We start from the raw sequence: 15,117 nt of genomic DNA, 5'->3' as shown, positions 1-15,117 counted from the left end.
AGTGTAGTAGAGGAGGCTGTCTCAAATATCACCTCCTGATGTGTAGATGTGAGTCTCTTCCTTCAGAGTTGTTTTTATTATCTGACAAACCCAAGGCTTATGGCTGGAGTGGTTCTAAAAGTATTTTATCCAGTGAAATGGTGATTAAAGAGTGTCAAATGCAGGGACAGGGGGATGACGCTTTGGTGTGATGTCCCCACCTGAGGCTGGGACAGGAGACCTGTGGTGCTTGCCCTGCACTTGGATTTAATTCCATGCCACGCTTGCATAGATCCCATGGGTGCCAACAGCTTGTCTTGGCATGGAGAATAAAGCCTGGTGGTTTTAGAGGCTGCAGCTCTCCTGCACCTGCATTCAGAGCTTCCATCTCTGTCATTTGTGCTCAGGAAGCCAGTCCTGGAGCGGGGCTGGGGGAGGGAGAGCTGTGTCCCACAGACCTGGAGCTGAATCTCAGGGGAAGCTGCTTTGCTGCCCTCAGGGACTCATGGCAGTCTCTGGGACACTGGCAATGCCCCAACACAAACAATCACACAATGGGAACTATTAGCAGAACTCAGCTTGTGAACGCCAAGTGTTGATTATCCTTAAAATAGCTCCTCATCCCGTGTTTTAGTGATTAATTACTGTGGTAAAGTGACTCTTCCATTGCATTCCAAAGCCAGACAGCTGTTTCACACCACACATACCTATCTGCCTTGTGACCAATGTGGAGTTTGTAACTGTGGGTAATGAAAGAAAACCATTGAATGGAAAGCAGCACTTACCCACACACTGCTCCCCTCGTTTCTGGTAGCCTGGAAGGCACTGGCAGCTGAAGGAGCCTCTTAAATTGACACACATTTGGTCAGCTCTGCAAGTGTGGGTTCCAGTTGCACATTCATCTATATCTTTATAAAAAAGAAAGTAAGTGCAATATTAGTCATTACATTTCCTTAGAGTATTTCCACAGGCTAAATACTTTACACATCTTCAAGCTACCTATGACTGCAAGCAGAAAAGTTCAGGTGCACTCCCAAGATGTCATCTCAACACTTGCAGCTATCAGGAATCTGGTCATGTTTAATTCTCATACACTGCCTTTGTAGATATTTTCAGATATGGCTATTTTAAACATTTGTTTGTCAAATACCATTAATATTTTGCACTTGTCAGTCTAGAATTTTCTGTGAACTTCTTGCAGCTTCATCATATTTGAATCATTTGCCTGTTTTGTTTTGCTTTGGTTTTTTTCCCACGCTGGTTGGATGTTTCATGCTGAATTACTCCAGAAAATTTCAGCAAATGTAGTTCAGCTCTTTCTCAAGGAGGAGAGGAGTTAGAAATATGTTGTTTTGCTGGTACTAAAAGGACTCTGCTGATCTCTTGTGTGGTTCCCGTGCTCCATGCCTTGGACAGGGACTTGGAACTGGGAATGTGGTGGCCTTCTCATCAGGAAGAGATCTGCCTCTTGTCATTCCCATGAAAATTCTCCTAATTCAGTCAATCTGTTCAAGTCTCTGGAAGCAGTTGATGTGTGTTTGTATTTGCTCAGTACAGCTAAAACTGCAAGTTCTAGCCCGATGCTTTTCAGAGTAATTCAGGCAGCTTTTAGTTTGCACTCAATGCAGGTTTATACAAGTATAAAAACAGCATTTTCATTTTGCCTGCTCATTATGACTGCTGGAGGTACTTAATTATAATTAAACTGCATGTGCTGACAAACGAATTACAATTTGCTTTCTCATCTGAACATCCAAAATGTTGGAGAGCTTTTTATTGTAACATGACACAGTACAGTGAGATGACTTTTGAATTTTGGCATGGTACACAATTTGGAGACTCTAGGCTGAATAAACAAATTCCTTAAAACTTATGATCTCTAGTTTACAAATCGCAGCTGACCTCTCTATTTGTATAGGCACTGGGGATGTTAGAACATCACCAGTGGCAGATTCTGGGTGGTGCTTTGGAAAAAATGATGGATTCTTTCTCATAACAAATGAAAACCATTTCAACCACAAGATTCAATAAAAAACAAACCATCAACAGTTTGAATTAATTCTCAACGTTTGCCCTCTCCTCAAATGTCCAGATATTTTCCATACATCTTCCCTTTATTCTATAGGGAAGTTAGGCTGCTCTTTGCATTTCTGCCCAGTGTCAGTCCTGAAGCTGCTGTGCTGGTGCAGGATTTGCTGAGCTCACTGTTGTGTCCTGACACTCCAAAGCACGTTCCCAGGTGTGAAGAAGGCTTTTGGGTCTGGCTATCTCCTGCCACCCCAACACCAGGCAGCTCAGGGCAAGTCTTTGCAGGAAGCTCATGAGCTTTGTGCTCCTGGTTCCTACAAAAGCTGGAAATAAAATACTTGTTCAATTCCAGTCCTTTTTGTTGTATACTGTGCTGGAACAAAGCAGATTTATTTGATCTTTAGGAGCTTCATGTATGAGTAAACATGAAGTTGCCTTTTAAGATGGATTAGTTAAAATGCATTGGATAATAAGCTACTCAAGCTAAAATGATTCATAAATTTATTTCTGTACTCATGGTTTTTGGCTGTTCCTGATGGTAAGTTCAGCTGGACAGAAAAACAATTATTGCCTGCTTGCTGCTTCCCCTTCTGGAAACCCTTGGAGGATTTTGGTGTTCTGGCCAAGATGTGGGTTTGTGAAAGGTGTGGGGAGTGAGGCAGCCTCCTGCCTTCCCCAGGGAAGGTGGTGAGGTTGCCATGCTTGGAGTGGGTCTGCTCCCACCTGAGCAGGGAAATCCGTGCTGGCAGAGCAAGGCTGGTGGCCTGAAGGTTGTGTTTGAGGGAAACAGGGTAGGAGGAGAACAGCAGCACCTGGGAAGGTTTCAGTGCTGGCATCTCCAGTATTGCAGAAGTTACAGATGTGTCCTACTGCTGGGACTGATACAGGGGTGAGGAAGTGAGTGAGGATTTCTGTGCTGAAAGCAGAGCAAATGTGGATTGGGTTGGTGCAATCCCAGAGCAGCCCAGCCCTTGTGGAGTATGGGAAGGAGCTCTGGTGGATTTAGCAGTGGTGCTGCAGCCCCAGCCCTTGGTGGAGTATGGGAAGGAGCTCTGGTGGGGATTCAGCAGTGGTGCTGCAGCCCCAGCCCTTAGGGAGTGTGGGAAGGAGCTCTGGTGGGGATTTAGCAGTGGTGCTGCAGCCCCAGCCCTTAGGGAGTGTGGGAAGGAGCTCTGGTGGGGATTTAGCAGTGGTGCTGCAGCCCCAGCCCTTAGGGAGTGTGGGAAGGAGCTCTGGTGGGGATTTAGCAGTGGTGTTGCAGCCCCAGCCCTTAGGGAGTGTGGGAAGGAGCTCTGGTGGATTCAGCAGTGGTGCTGCAGCTCTGCCTGTGAGCGAGGCCAGAGGAGGCTCCAGCTCTTGGCACTCAGTGTGACCCAGATCACTGTCCATTACAGAAATAGTTTGTTTCCTACTGTCCAGAGTGTTACTAGAGAAATGGAGGTGTGGGAGTCATCAGAGCAACAGCAATACTGGAGTTTCCTTGGCATGTGGCAGAGCAGCTCCATTTCTCTCTGAGGTGGTGAGGCAGAGTTATTTATTTACCAAGGCACACCTACTTCTCTGCCCATGGGAAATGGCACCATCCCACACTGGGGACTGGGGATTAATTTGGGATTCCCACAATTTGTTTGTGGCTCTTGAGTGGGCAGGTTGTGTATCTGCAGTTCTTCAGGGTCTGACCAAACTCAAGTTTCTAGATGGTTTTCCCAGTTATGACCCCTCATAGGGAAATCTTTCACTCCCAGGTCTTTGTTTCATTGTTGAAATGATTTTCCAATCCATGAAATTCCTAGATTTACCATGACTCTCACAGTGCCCTCTGACCTGACAGTGATTTTGAGGTTCCATCAAATCCTGCTTTCAGTCAGTATCAAGTATGGGAAGGACATGACCTTCCCTAGATTCTACCACCATTTGCTGTTTCTTGACAGAATCCCTGGGCCTAAGTAGAAACAGTAAATGAATTGGGAATCCAAACTTTTGGTTTCTGCCTGGTGCAGACACCCATGGCAATGATTTGGTCTCTAAGACACTGCAATCTGGGGCAAGGGTGTGATACAGGAACACCACAGAGCTCATCAGCTCTAATCCTGAGAGCAAGATAAAATTATCTGACCTTTCCTCTCTAGCATGAATGTTTAATAATGTGTTACGTGCATGTGTATTTATAATAATTAAAAAAATTAAAACAAGGCTCTCCACTGCACACACTTGTCCCTCTGGGGAGAGGGTGAGAGAACAAACATGTGACAGATGTTTGTCATGTTGCTTAATGCACTACTGGAAAGCACTCAAGATACCACAGTGATGAGTGCAGTATAAGAAACAGATCTAGAAAGAAAATATGGGGCTTTTACAAGCTCATTCTTGAGCATCTTTCCTCTACATCCTCTTTTCCAAATTTAGTGTCATCATGATAAAGTTCATCTCCAGAACTGTTTCAGCAGCTCATTCCACAGCTAAGGCTTATGTGCCTTAAGCAAATATCTTGCCTGATAAGAAAACACCTGAAAACTCTTCCTAATCATTCCTCATCACTTTAAATTTCATTTCTAGATGGTGTACAAGCATTTGTTTGTCTAGGTAAGCCATATAAATTACACCAGTAACTAGTAATGAAAGTGATTTGCTCTTTTTTTTTCTAATCTCAGCTAACATGTCTAAATGTTGTGCTGTTCACTACACATAAACAAGGGCTGTAAGTTTGTATTAATTAGTTGAAAAACCTGAATGGTGTTTGATTATTGATGCATGCAACCTGTGAAATACAGGTTAGTTCTTAAACTCACTGTATCTCTGAGTCTGATTGATGAGATTCTCAGATTTTTATTCCCAGACAGTTTTCATCTGGACAGTTACATCCTGTGTAGGTGGAAAAATTCCTTTGAAATAGTCTGGGTCTTTAACAATCCTTTTGCAGATCAATCTTAAAAATGGAGCTGGGCTACTTTCAGTATCTTGATCACTGTAATAACTGAACTGAGGGAATTATGTAGTCTTTCTTAGGCCACCCAAAATGAAACTTATTAAGGGACTTATTTGTACTTTGATTGGAAAAACTATTTGCAACATGGGTTCAGATTGAGTACTTTAATTTCTGTCTGTTGCTTGTTAGTATTACATCCAGAATGCTGCACTGGAAGGATGTGACAGCTCTGCAGTTGAGGATTTGAGAAGCCCAGACTTCAGGTTCTCTGAACACTGAATTCAGATCCATAAAGAATCACAACAGAATCTTTAATCTCACTCTGTTTTTCCTGCAGCCCTGTGCTTGGGCAAACTTTGCTGTGCTCAGAATGGGTTGGGTGGTGTGAGCCTTTATTAACTTGCTGTATAAAATCTTTGAATTAAAGTCAAGGTCAGTCTAAGGAGAGGTGGGGCAGAAACACAACAATTAAGGACACCATGTCTCAATTAAGTGACATGTGAGCTCCACTGCTCCTCCAGAAATATGAATGTAAATCCTCAGCTGTGCTGTGGTAAACAGGGCCTTCAGACCCCAGTGGCTCACCCTGATGTAAATTCTGCCTTTGCAGCAATTCCCAGGGCTGTTCTAGAAAGCTCCTTTTGGAAGTCTGTGCCATCCATAACTCTGTGAGCTAAGAGAATGCTCTGAGTTGCACAGGCAAGAGCCTGAGGTTTGCAGGGTGCTACAGCCATGGTGTGAGAGCCATGGAGGGCAGCAGGGCTCCCTCCTGTATTCCTTCAAAATATAAATCAATTTGCATTTCATAGTTTTAATTCCACAAGCCTCACTAATGGCTATACCCAGTGATTCCCTCATTTTCCAAAAATGTGCCCACACTGCCTCTTGAAGTGATTTGCTCAATTCTGTCCCTGCACTGCTGACTTTGGCAGCCTGCTCTGCATTTCAACCACAGTTGTGTACAAAAATTTTGCCTGACCTGCTTTTCAGCTATAGCTTTCCCTAACTCTCATGTATGGCTCCCTCTTTTAGAGGTAGTTTTTCTGCTTCTCCCCTGCACTCCATTCTCTCAGGCTCTTATCTAGATCCTTCAAATTTTCTTGCTAGTCTCTCTTTCTCAGCTCCAGCCCTGGCTCCGTTCCCTTCCCGCTGTGACTCACTTTTCCCAAACCCCCTGACTCATGCTGCTCACTCACTTATGCAACAGCTTAATCTCTGCAATTTGCTTCGTATCATTAGAAGCAGCACATAAAACCAGGAGGTGCATTTCACCAGGGCTTTGGACTTGTGGAGAAGAAATGCTGCCCACATCCACCTTCATCTTATTTAGGCCACTTGAAGCTTTTCTCCTCCTTTCCAGCACATACCTGTCTGTTGTGCTCAGAGCTGGAGAAATGTTTTCTTAACTAACTGAAGTGTCTTGCTCCTGTGACTGAAGTGTTCAGCTTGCTGGCTCTTAAAACATTGCAATATATTACAGCATCTTCTTGCTCTCTGTGTACATTCTCCTCAGTCCAAACAAAATGTTTCCAGGTTGCTTTTCTCTATCCTGGTCCATAGCAACTTTAATATTCCACCACATAAAAAAAGAAGGTTCTTAAAATATTTTATAGGATTGAAATTCTTATTTCTGTCCCCGCTGAGGAGCATCAGTGGAGCAGCTAGCTCCTGAATGATTCATAGAAATCCAAATCCAGGATGGTCTCACCAATGTCAGTGTTGCACTTGTTATGGGCTGCAGTGAACCTGTTCTCAATTTGTTTTGAATGTAAACCATAAATATTTTACTTAATGGGTCTAAATTCTTTGAGTTCTCAGTGTGAGTGAGGCCAGCAAGTGACTTGGTCTATTTTTCCAATGGATTCATCTGAAGAGCAAACATCAGCTCCCACGTCAGCAATGGCACCAGGCAGTCTGATATCAGCCTCACAGTGATCTGCACAGGGCTGCAGCATCACTGACAATTTACTTAACCTCAGCCTTCTGCCAAAACTTTCCCTTTCTGACCGCTTCATTAACTTCTGTTCTGTCTGGAAGATGTTTCATACTGGCATCTTTCAGAAAGAACCACCTGAAGATAACATACTGGGAAAAATTAGACCTCTACAGGTCCTCCATGACTATGGGCTTATTTTATTTGACCAAATTAATTATTCTGTCCCTTATTTATGTTCCTTATATTGTTCTTGCAACTGAAGCCAGGCTCACTGCTATGTAGTTTCCTGGATCCTCCCTGATCCTTTCTTACACATAGGAACAACATTAGCAACCTCCAAATTCCCTGGTTCCCTCCCCAGCCTTAGCAAGCTATCAACTATTTCTGTCAAAGGCTTTTCTATTTCCCTTGCTACTTCCTTCAACATTTGCAATGTTATTCATCTGGGCTGGATGCCCAGACAGCTTTTAACTCATTGGTGTTGGGAGGTTGTGCTCTGTGGTGGTAGAGCCCAGCATAGGATCTGTTACATAACATCAGGGCAGGAGGCAGCAGGAGATGAAATATCTTGAGAAATTTCCCATTTCTGGAGTGGCAAAACCTGCTAATGCAGAGACCTTCACTCCAAGTGCTGTCATGAGGGACCCTCTCTAATTCTGCACAGCTCTGCAGCAGCCCAAAACCTCCCCCTTTTTTGCTGGTTTTTCCCTTTTAAATTTTCCTTTGCCCTTTCATGTGAGGTATATTGGCCCGATTGCCCTGGTAACAAGTTTTCACAGTTGAGCGAAGGTAACCTGCACAAATACTTGTTTGCACAGGAAAAAGATGTGAGAGCCAAGACCTACATTTAAAGCAAATAGGTGAGGTAGAATGTTTAAATTAATGAGATTTTCCTGAAAAACTGTGCTCCATTTGGTGTGCTGAAACATTTCCCCTCTCCCATTTGAGAGTGCAGCAAAGCAAGTTTCTTGTGGATTCATCTCCTCCTGCTCCTGGGGGTCATGGCAGAACACAAGAGAAGCAAAGGAAAGCATTGATGTGGTAAATCTGGTAAATTTGCAAAAAGAGAACTGAATGCACCACAATTCATTGTGTGATTTTGGTATTTGGACTGCAAAAGTGTCCAGAGCAAGCTCTGTGGATTTGGGCAAGTTGCTCAAGCCCAGAGATTCCAGGAATGGGAAGGTACAGGAAAAGCATCCTTCTATGAACAGGCCAGAGTTAACAAGCTGCCCTAAGTGAGCCTGCCCTGCAGTTTTCTGTCACAATTATCTATTGTCTCTGCTATGTCCAAAGCAAATTGACTTATCACCCAGAACAGCTCAATAAAGGAGGGAACCGTGGCTTTCAGCACTAGAACATCTCCCACATGCTTGTGAGAGGCAGGCAGCTGAGAAGGGAGAAAAAAAAAATGAATGAAACTTTGGACTGATGCATTTAAAAATGCTTTTCTTCCTTTCTCCTGCTCTTTCCCTCTGTGTGAGATGCTCCTTCCCTCTCCAGCACACACACAATTCACTCTGGGAGGTGAATTGCACACAGGAAATGGCTCCTAATCCCAAGATCCTTTGGAATTAGATGGATATCTCATTATCTAACCACAGCCACGGTGAATTAATGTGCCACATAAAACATTGGTAACACATTAGAATGATCACTGCAAGTGAGAGTGGTGTGGCTGATATGGTGTTAGTCTGAGGCACAAGGCCACAAACTGTTCCCAAAAGGATTTCCTATCCAGTGTTACTCCAGTGTTATTGTTAAAAGAAGAACATGGACAATAATCTGTCCTTGTGTTTAAAGTTTCTCAAAGGGAAGAACACTTTAATCCCCCATTAGAAGACCACATTGTTAACCATTAGTCTTCCCACTCATTGAAAGCAAAAGTATTCCATGCCTTTGATGGATCTAGATTAGTTTAAAATTTGTATTATTTGCTTTATTTTTGCTGGAGCCATGAATGGAGTCATTACAATCCACTAATTCAGAGCAATATATCTGTGAGTCTGAGTGCTCCAAAACCTGAGTTGTCATAATGGTAAACTTTTTGATTTCCATTTTGCAATAGCTTATTTTTACTTTCAGTAGAGTATTTCCTGCTGTTGCTTTCTTGTGATTTTATGCTAGAGGTCTAACAACTTGTGCTTTTTGGTTCATGCCTGCCCAAGTGGGGATCACCCACCCATGATGACCAATACACTTGGACTGTGCTCAAAAACAACAAGGGTGGATGAAACTATTCCATTATTGCAGATGAAAGAGTTCTCCCCGACATCTGGCATATCATCTTCAAAACTGATATGGAACACTTCCATAAATTCAGCTTAACGTTGTTTTTGTGAGTGTTCCAAAGTATTTTTAACATGAAGAAATAGCGTGCAAACTAATTTCCTATTGGAAAGTAAATGTCTTGTTCTTATTTCTAATTCACACAGTTATTAAAAAAAGTAAAAAATAAAAAAGGATGTTCAGTTAACTTGAAACATACTGGTTTGTTTACTCAAGTTAATGGAAAAGCTAGTCAGTGTTTGATGTAAAGCTGCCCCCTTGCTTGAAAGAAAACCAAACAACTGCTTATGAATTATGAATATCTCCTAATACTTTCCAGAATTATCTGAAGGATGTATTTTTTTCTTAATTATGTACACTTGAAAGTTCCAAGTTCCCTCTTCATTTCCATTTTGTTTATTTCTCTCCTTGGAAACCTCGTAAGCGTTTTCCTTTAGCTAGGCTTGACTGAACAATATCACTGCTACAACCTGTAAGATTGGGGAAATCAAGGCCTGAAAGCTCATTGTGGTTTTTAATTAGGAAGTTGGAGCTCATTAAAGCTTTGCAAGCATTTTCACAGCACTTACACTGGCAGCTGCTGGACCCTGCAAAGGAAAATAGAAATATCTACCCAGAAAGTGAGTTCAGGGCACACTTCAAAAATCAATTTTCATTCTGAGACAGCTCAGAAAACAGCTCCTGCAAAAAATGTTGCTTATCTTGTATGCTGGCATGCCTTCCAGTGGTTCAGTCCCAGGCAGAAGCACAGGACCTGATTCTGGGGGTTTTTGGTAGCAGATGTGTTGCTGACACAAGAAACAAGGGACCTTTAGAAGGAACTTCAGGTGTAGGACAAGTGACTTAGAATATTTGCTATGAGCCCCATTTTATCAATACCATCTCCTTCCCCTTCAGCTTTTGCAGGCTGAATGAGCCTTTTTAGGAATTCCAGTTTCCAAGCTGAGAACATTGAAGTTCAAGCTGAGTTCAATAGCAGCTCTCCAAAGCAGAGGTCTTATCTAAATGATGATATTGTTTTTAGCACTAATCATCCTATCTGTTGGCAGTACCAACATGCTGCAATCTCCACTGCTCCCCACGTAAATAAGCAGATTCCTGATGCTGTTCCAGCTTCAGAAATGCCTTTGAAGGCATTATTTAGTTCTGAATTTTTCCTATGTGGTTATGTGATACTTTTAGCACATGGCTGGATGTACCCACAGATGCCTTGTTTTGAAGAAATGGATCTAAAACCTATTTCAAGTGTAATTGGCAGGCAGTGGGCTGTGAAATAGAAATGGTTAAAAGAAATTCTCACTTTCACGCCTCCTACAGGTTCTGAATGATAGAAGAGTAAAAGCAAACTATGGAAATAGTACTTAAAAAAAGACACTTCAGTTGATTTGGTCCAAAATATACTCTGGGGATGGGAGGGGACTGGAAGAGCTGGGATAGAAAAACACAATGTTCAGGTTGCACAGTTCAACTGAAGTGAAAGGGTGTGCAGAAGTTAAGGTTTCTGTGGCAATATAAATTTGACTATGCCAAAAACAAGCAGTGTTAGGCAGTTCTGGTCTAACAAACCATCAGGAACTGGATCTTAGAAATTTTTGTTTGTCTGTTTTTCCCTAAGAATTCTTATTAACTGCCTCCTCCTTAGAACTTAAGTGGAAAATTCAATTTTCCTTGTAATTCTTCACATGAAGAGAGCTTAAAATTGAGTTTGAAGTTTTAAAAATTCTTTGTTTGTAAGAGAATAGGTACAAGAGGCAAAGCCAGGAAGGATCAAAACTGAGGCAGAGGCACCAGGGGAAAAGAAATCAATCCTTTGAAGGTAAAATAAAAAAAAAAGTATGGATACTAATGAAGGGAGGAAAATGAACATGGGAAAAGCAAGATAGGAGCCCAAGGGAGGTTGTGAAAAAGGGGAGATGGATGAGAGGGGTAACTGAAATAAACTGAGGGTGTGCAGTCCACTGGAGTTAGTAAGTTACAGCAGTGCTTGGGAAGTATTTGTTGTTCTTTCAAAAACCTGACAAAAAAATTCTGAAAACTGAAAATTATTATTATTTTTGGCCCCATTCTAAGATTTTTCTGGGGTTTAGCCACATTTTTTTTTTCTTTGTTCTTTCAATGAGTCAGTAATAAATAAAAATGAACATTCTAAAAACCAGAAGTTTCCTTGGGAAGAGAGAGCTATTTTTTCTTCCAAATTTCCTTTGCCTTAAAATTGGGATGTGCTTTGCTCTCAGGCTGAGGATTTGCCTTCCCAGCTGCTTTTAAGCAATCAAGTAGAAGTAGCAATTGGGACAGCTTTGCTCCTTTCTTTCTTTTATTTTTTTTTCTTTTTCCCCTGGTGTTTGGCTGGGAAAAGTTGCATGGGTTTGCCTCAGAATAGATGCTGTGCTACCATAATCCTGGCACTTTTCACTGCAAATGAGATTTCAGCAGTGTTTCCTAGAGTAAGTGGAGAACTCCTGAAGCATTCTGAACATCCAGCTGCAGGGCTGGAGGGAGGGGGAAGTGCAGCAACCTGCTTTGTTTGCCTGAGCATGTGATTTTTTTCCTTTTTCTTTTTTTTTTTTTTTTTATTTTAATACCTTGTGATCTTCACAGACTCCTGGCGAAGCTTAAAAGGTTAGCTTGAGAAGGGAGTGGCTATCATTTGTTTAGAAAATAAATAGCAAAAAGTAGGCCAAATACCAGTAAAGTTCCAGTTTTAAAATATTAAACTAACACACAACATTGCTGACCTGGAAAGGTCACATGAAGTGGGAGAAAGGATGTATTTAGAGTGACTGCCAGGCAGGACGTGGGATCTCTCACTGACTTGGCAGTAGATACTTCAGCTCTATTTGCTGTTTCTAATGCTCCTTATTTGCTAAGTTGTTAAGTTTGACAAGATCCATGCTTTATTTGTCAGTATTTACATGGTATTAAGCAAGTGTGTAAATCCATGCAGAGGGTAACCAAGGCCTAGCCTGCCTGCTTTTCCTGCTTCATCTTTGGGTATTGACAGGATGCTCAGAAACCTGGGAGAAGGGAGGCTTGGAGGGCTTTTCCTTTGGGGAGTGCTATCAGATAACAAGGTTATTTGTGACAAGTTTAAACTTGCTCAATCTGGTGGGATAGGTTCAGTGCTTCCAAATCTATCAGTGTGAGAGTGAGGAAAGAAATGACTGCTGAAATGACAATAGAGCTGTTAGAATTCCTCCAGAAGAAGCAGGAAGATTTAATGGAAATGTAAAGATGTCAGCATCCCTCTGTATGGCCTGACTTCAGGGCTCTTGGCAAGCGTGGAGGAGAAAACCCAAGGCAGCAGATAAATAATTGCTGCCACATCATCCCAGCACATCATCATCACTGCTGGATGAGATGAAAGGTATTTACAAAGCAGAGGCTGCCAGCAGAACACAGGCAGCTCCAGCTGTAATCAATAGGAGCCTTCAGCTGAAGCAGAGCCTGAAGAACAAACTGAGTGCCTTTGGAAATGTCTTCCACGGTGAGCTCTGGAAAGCCAGCCCAGCTCAGCAGGAGCAGGACATGGGGGAATGCAGTGGAGTTTTGCTCCACACATTGTTTGGTGGGCTGCAAAATTATACTTTCCTTCTCCCCCTTAAATCTCCCACTCTTGTGTTTTTCTTTCCCTGTTCCTTTGGGTTCTGCCCTTGTAATTTTTCAAGGCAGAGGATGTGCCTTTGTTTGTGAAGAGCGAGGCGAGTTTATGGCACCCTATTCATTATATTTATGAATCATATCTAACTGAATTTTTCCCATAGCCCAAAGGTGGCTGATTGCCCAAAGGCACTGCTCCTAATGCCTGAGTTTTCTATTTATAAGGTGCATTTTAGTTGACATCAGAAGCTGAGGGAAAGACTTGTGCTTGATATCACTTCTGCCAAATGAAACCCACAGAGAAACCGTGGCCAAAGGAATTCTGTACAAAAGTTGTCCGGGCTCTGTAATTTTGTTCACGTGGGTGCATGGTAGTATGCGCCAGCTGCCAATAAAAACACTCTAAAATAGATACAGCCCTGTGCAAGTCTCCAGATGATCTTAAAATGTACAGAACACAGGTGAGGGAGCGTGGAGAGACAACCAGGCTTTGTCAGGACACAGCCTGGTGAGAAAATCAGCTTTTGCAAGGTGGCTGTGAGAGGAAAAGCAGCTCCTCCAACAATCCCTGCTAGTCCCTGTAAGTTGATGAAATTCCTGAAAGAGCACTTTAGAACCAAATGAGAGAAAATTGTTGCTTTTGAAGGCATTTGTGGTTGTGACCAAGTGTGGGTGCTCCCCAGAACGTGTTGATGCTCCATGAGCAGCAGAGCCAAGGACAGGCTCCAAGGAGGGAACATTGGTCTGGGCCATTGCTCCAGCTCAGGAGAGCCCTGGATCTCGGGCAGGGCTTGGAAAGCTCCAGCAGCACAGATCCAGGACACAGGGAGAGGATCTGTGGGACAACCATTAGCACTGGTGCCTGTCCAAACCAAGCTTTTGCCTCCAGAGAACGGCAGGAATAAAAGGAATTGGCTTTGCAGCTACCAGGGGGAAGGGAAGGAACAAGCCTTGACAGATTCTCTGGACAAGTTTTTTGAATACTTTGTGGCTTGAGATGCTTCTCTTGCTTCTGGCCCCAGGAAGAAAGATGAGTGGGAAGGTTTAGAGCCATAGAATGGCTGGGGTTGGAAGGAGTCTTAAAGCTCATCCAATTCCAACCCCATGTCACGGGCAGGGACACCTTCCACTGTCCCAGCTTGCTCCCTGTCCAGCCTGGCCTTGGACACTTCCAGGGATGGGGCAGCCTCAGCTTCTCTGGGCAACCTGTGCCAGGGCTCACCTCAAGCCAAGAATTTTTTCCCTGATATCTGGTGTAAACTGACTCTCTCAATGCAAAGAAATTAATTGCAAAAAATTCCTCTCCATCTTTCTTCCAGTCATCCTTGCTGTAAAAGCATTGAGGACCTTTTTAGTTCTTTTTTTTTCTTTCCCCAAAGTGTTTTTACTTGGTTCTTTGTGTGTTATGTTCCCCTCTTTAAAAGGCATGAGATCCCAGATCTTTATGCTCTTGCAAATGGAATATATGAGCCAAGTGCCAGGGATGCCTGTCTGCATCCTGGCACATCTGAGGGATGCCCAGGACATTGTCTGTACATTATTTGGCTCTGCCTGGCTGGCTGGAGCCCACAGCAGACAGCCATGAACGTGTGATTAAAATCCACTGCAGAGCTTCACAGCTGGGCAGCATCCACAGGGAAACATGAGGGCCTCAGATGCTGCTGAACACAGGCCAGTGGTGGATGGGCAAAAGAAATTCTGCTCATAAATTCTTGCAGGATGGGAGAAGAGATTTCTCAATTTAGACTTTTACCAAAGCTATTGGAAAAAGCAGTCAGTGACACTTGGGGTTCTCAGAGATGCCTGCCTGCCTCAAATGCCTTCCAGATGGATTTAATTCCAGTGCATTGATTGCCCACCCAGCTTTGTGGTGCAGCAGGTAAGGACAAGCCCATGCCATCCTCACTGAGCTGCTGGATGGCAACAAAATTGACTGGTGGCTCTTTCCTCCTGGAAGTGCTGCCTTCCAAGAACTGATGGGGCAAGAGGTGAACTGGCAAAAGATGAATCTAGGGGAGGCTAATTATATCCAAGTAATTAATGCCAGGAGCAAGGAATAGTATGAAAAGGTGAAGGAAGGAGAGATGTAGCTGAGTATTAGGAAGATAGAATAAATGATCTATGAGCACATTCATTTCTTACCTATAGGATAAAGGGGAGGATTCTTAAAATTCTAAAGTTGGAGTGTTTTAAAGTAATTTTTCAAAGTAATTTACTAATGCTATTATTTATGCAATTACAGTTGTTAGCTGGAATAACCCAAACCAATGTGTGCAGCATTAAGCCTTGTCCCAAGCTAATCAACCTCAAATTCCTTGTGTGGGTTTGGGAGGTCCAGCCTGGATTTCTCTCTGCTCTTGGC

At 43.0% G+C, this 15,117-nt stretch overlaps 1 protein-coding gene and 1 long non-coding RNA gene across 3 annotated transcripts in view; one reads left to right on the top strand and one right to left on the bottom strand.

Moving 5' to 3' along the window:
* Positions 1-15,117, top strand: part of LOC141728454 (uncharacterized) — a 60,688-nt gene that overhangs the window by 25,448 nt on the left and 20,123 nt on the right. The gene's annotated exons all lie outside the window — the stretch shown is intronic.
* The window catches only part of EFEMP1 (EGF containing fibulin extracellular matrix protein 1), a 45,691-nt gene that overhangs the window by 11,978 nt on the left and 18,596 nt on the right, over positions 1-15,117 (bottom strand). For both annotated transcript variants that reach the window (XM_074536661.1, XM_074536662.1), the window contains exon 5: positions 765-887. In XM_074536661.1, the coding sequence (XP_074392762.1) occupies positions 765-887 (123 nt within the window). The remainder of the gene's footprint in view (positions 1-764; positions 888-15,117) is intronic.

This window comes from Zonotrichia albicollis, chromosome 3, assembly GCF_047830755.1.
Source record: "Zonotrichia albicollis isolate bZonAlb1 chromosome 3, bZonAlb1.hap1, whole genome shotgun sequence".
In the NCBI taxonomy this organism is placed as follows: Eukaryota; Metazoa; Chordata; class Aves; order Passeriformes; family Passerellidae; genus Zonotrichia; species Zonotrichia albicollis.
This window is presented reverse-complemented; position numbering and strand designations above follow the sequence as displayed.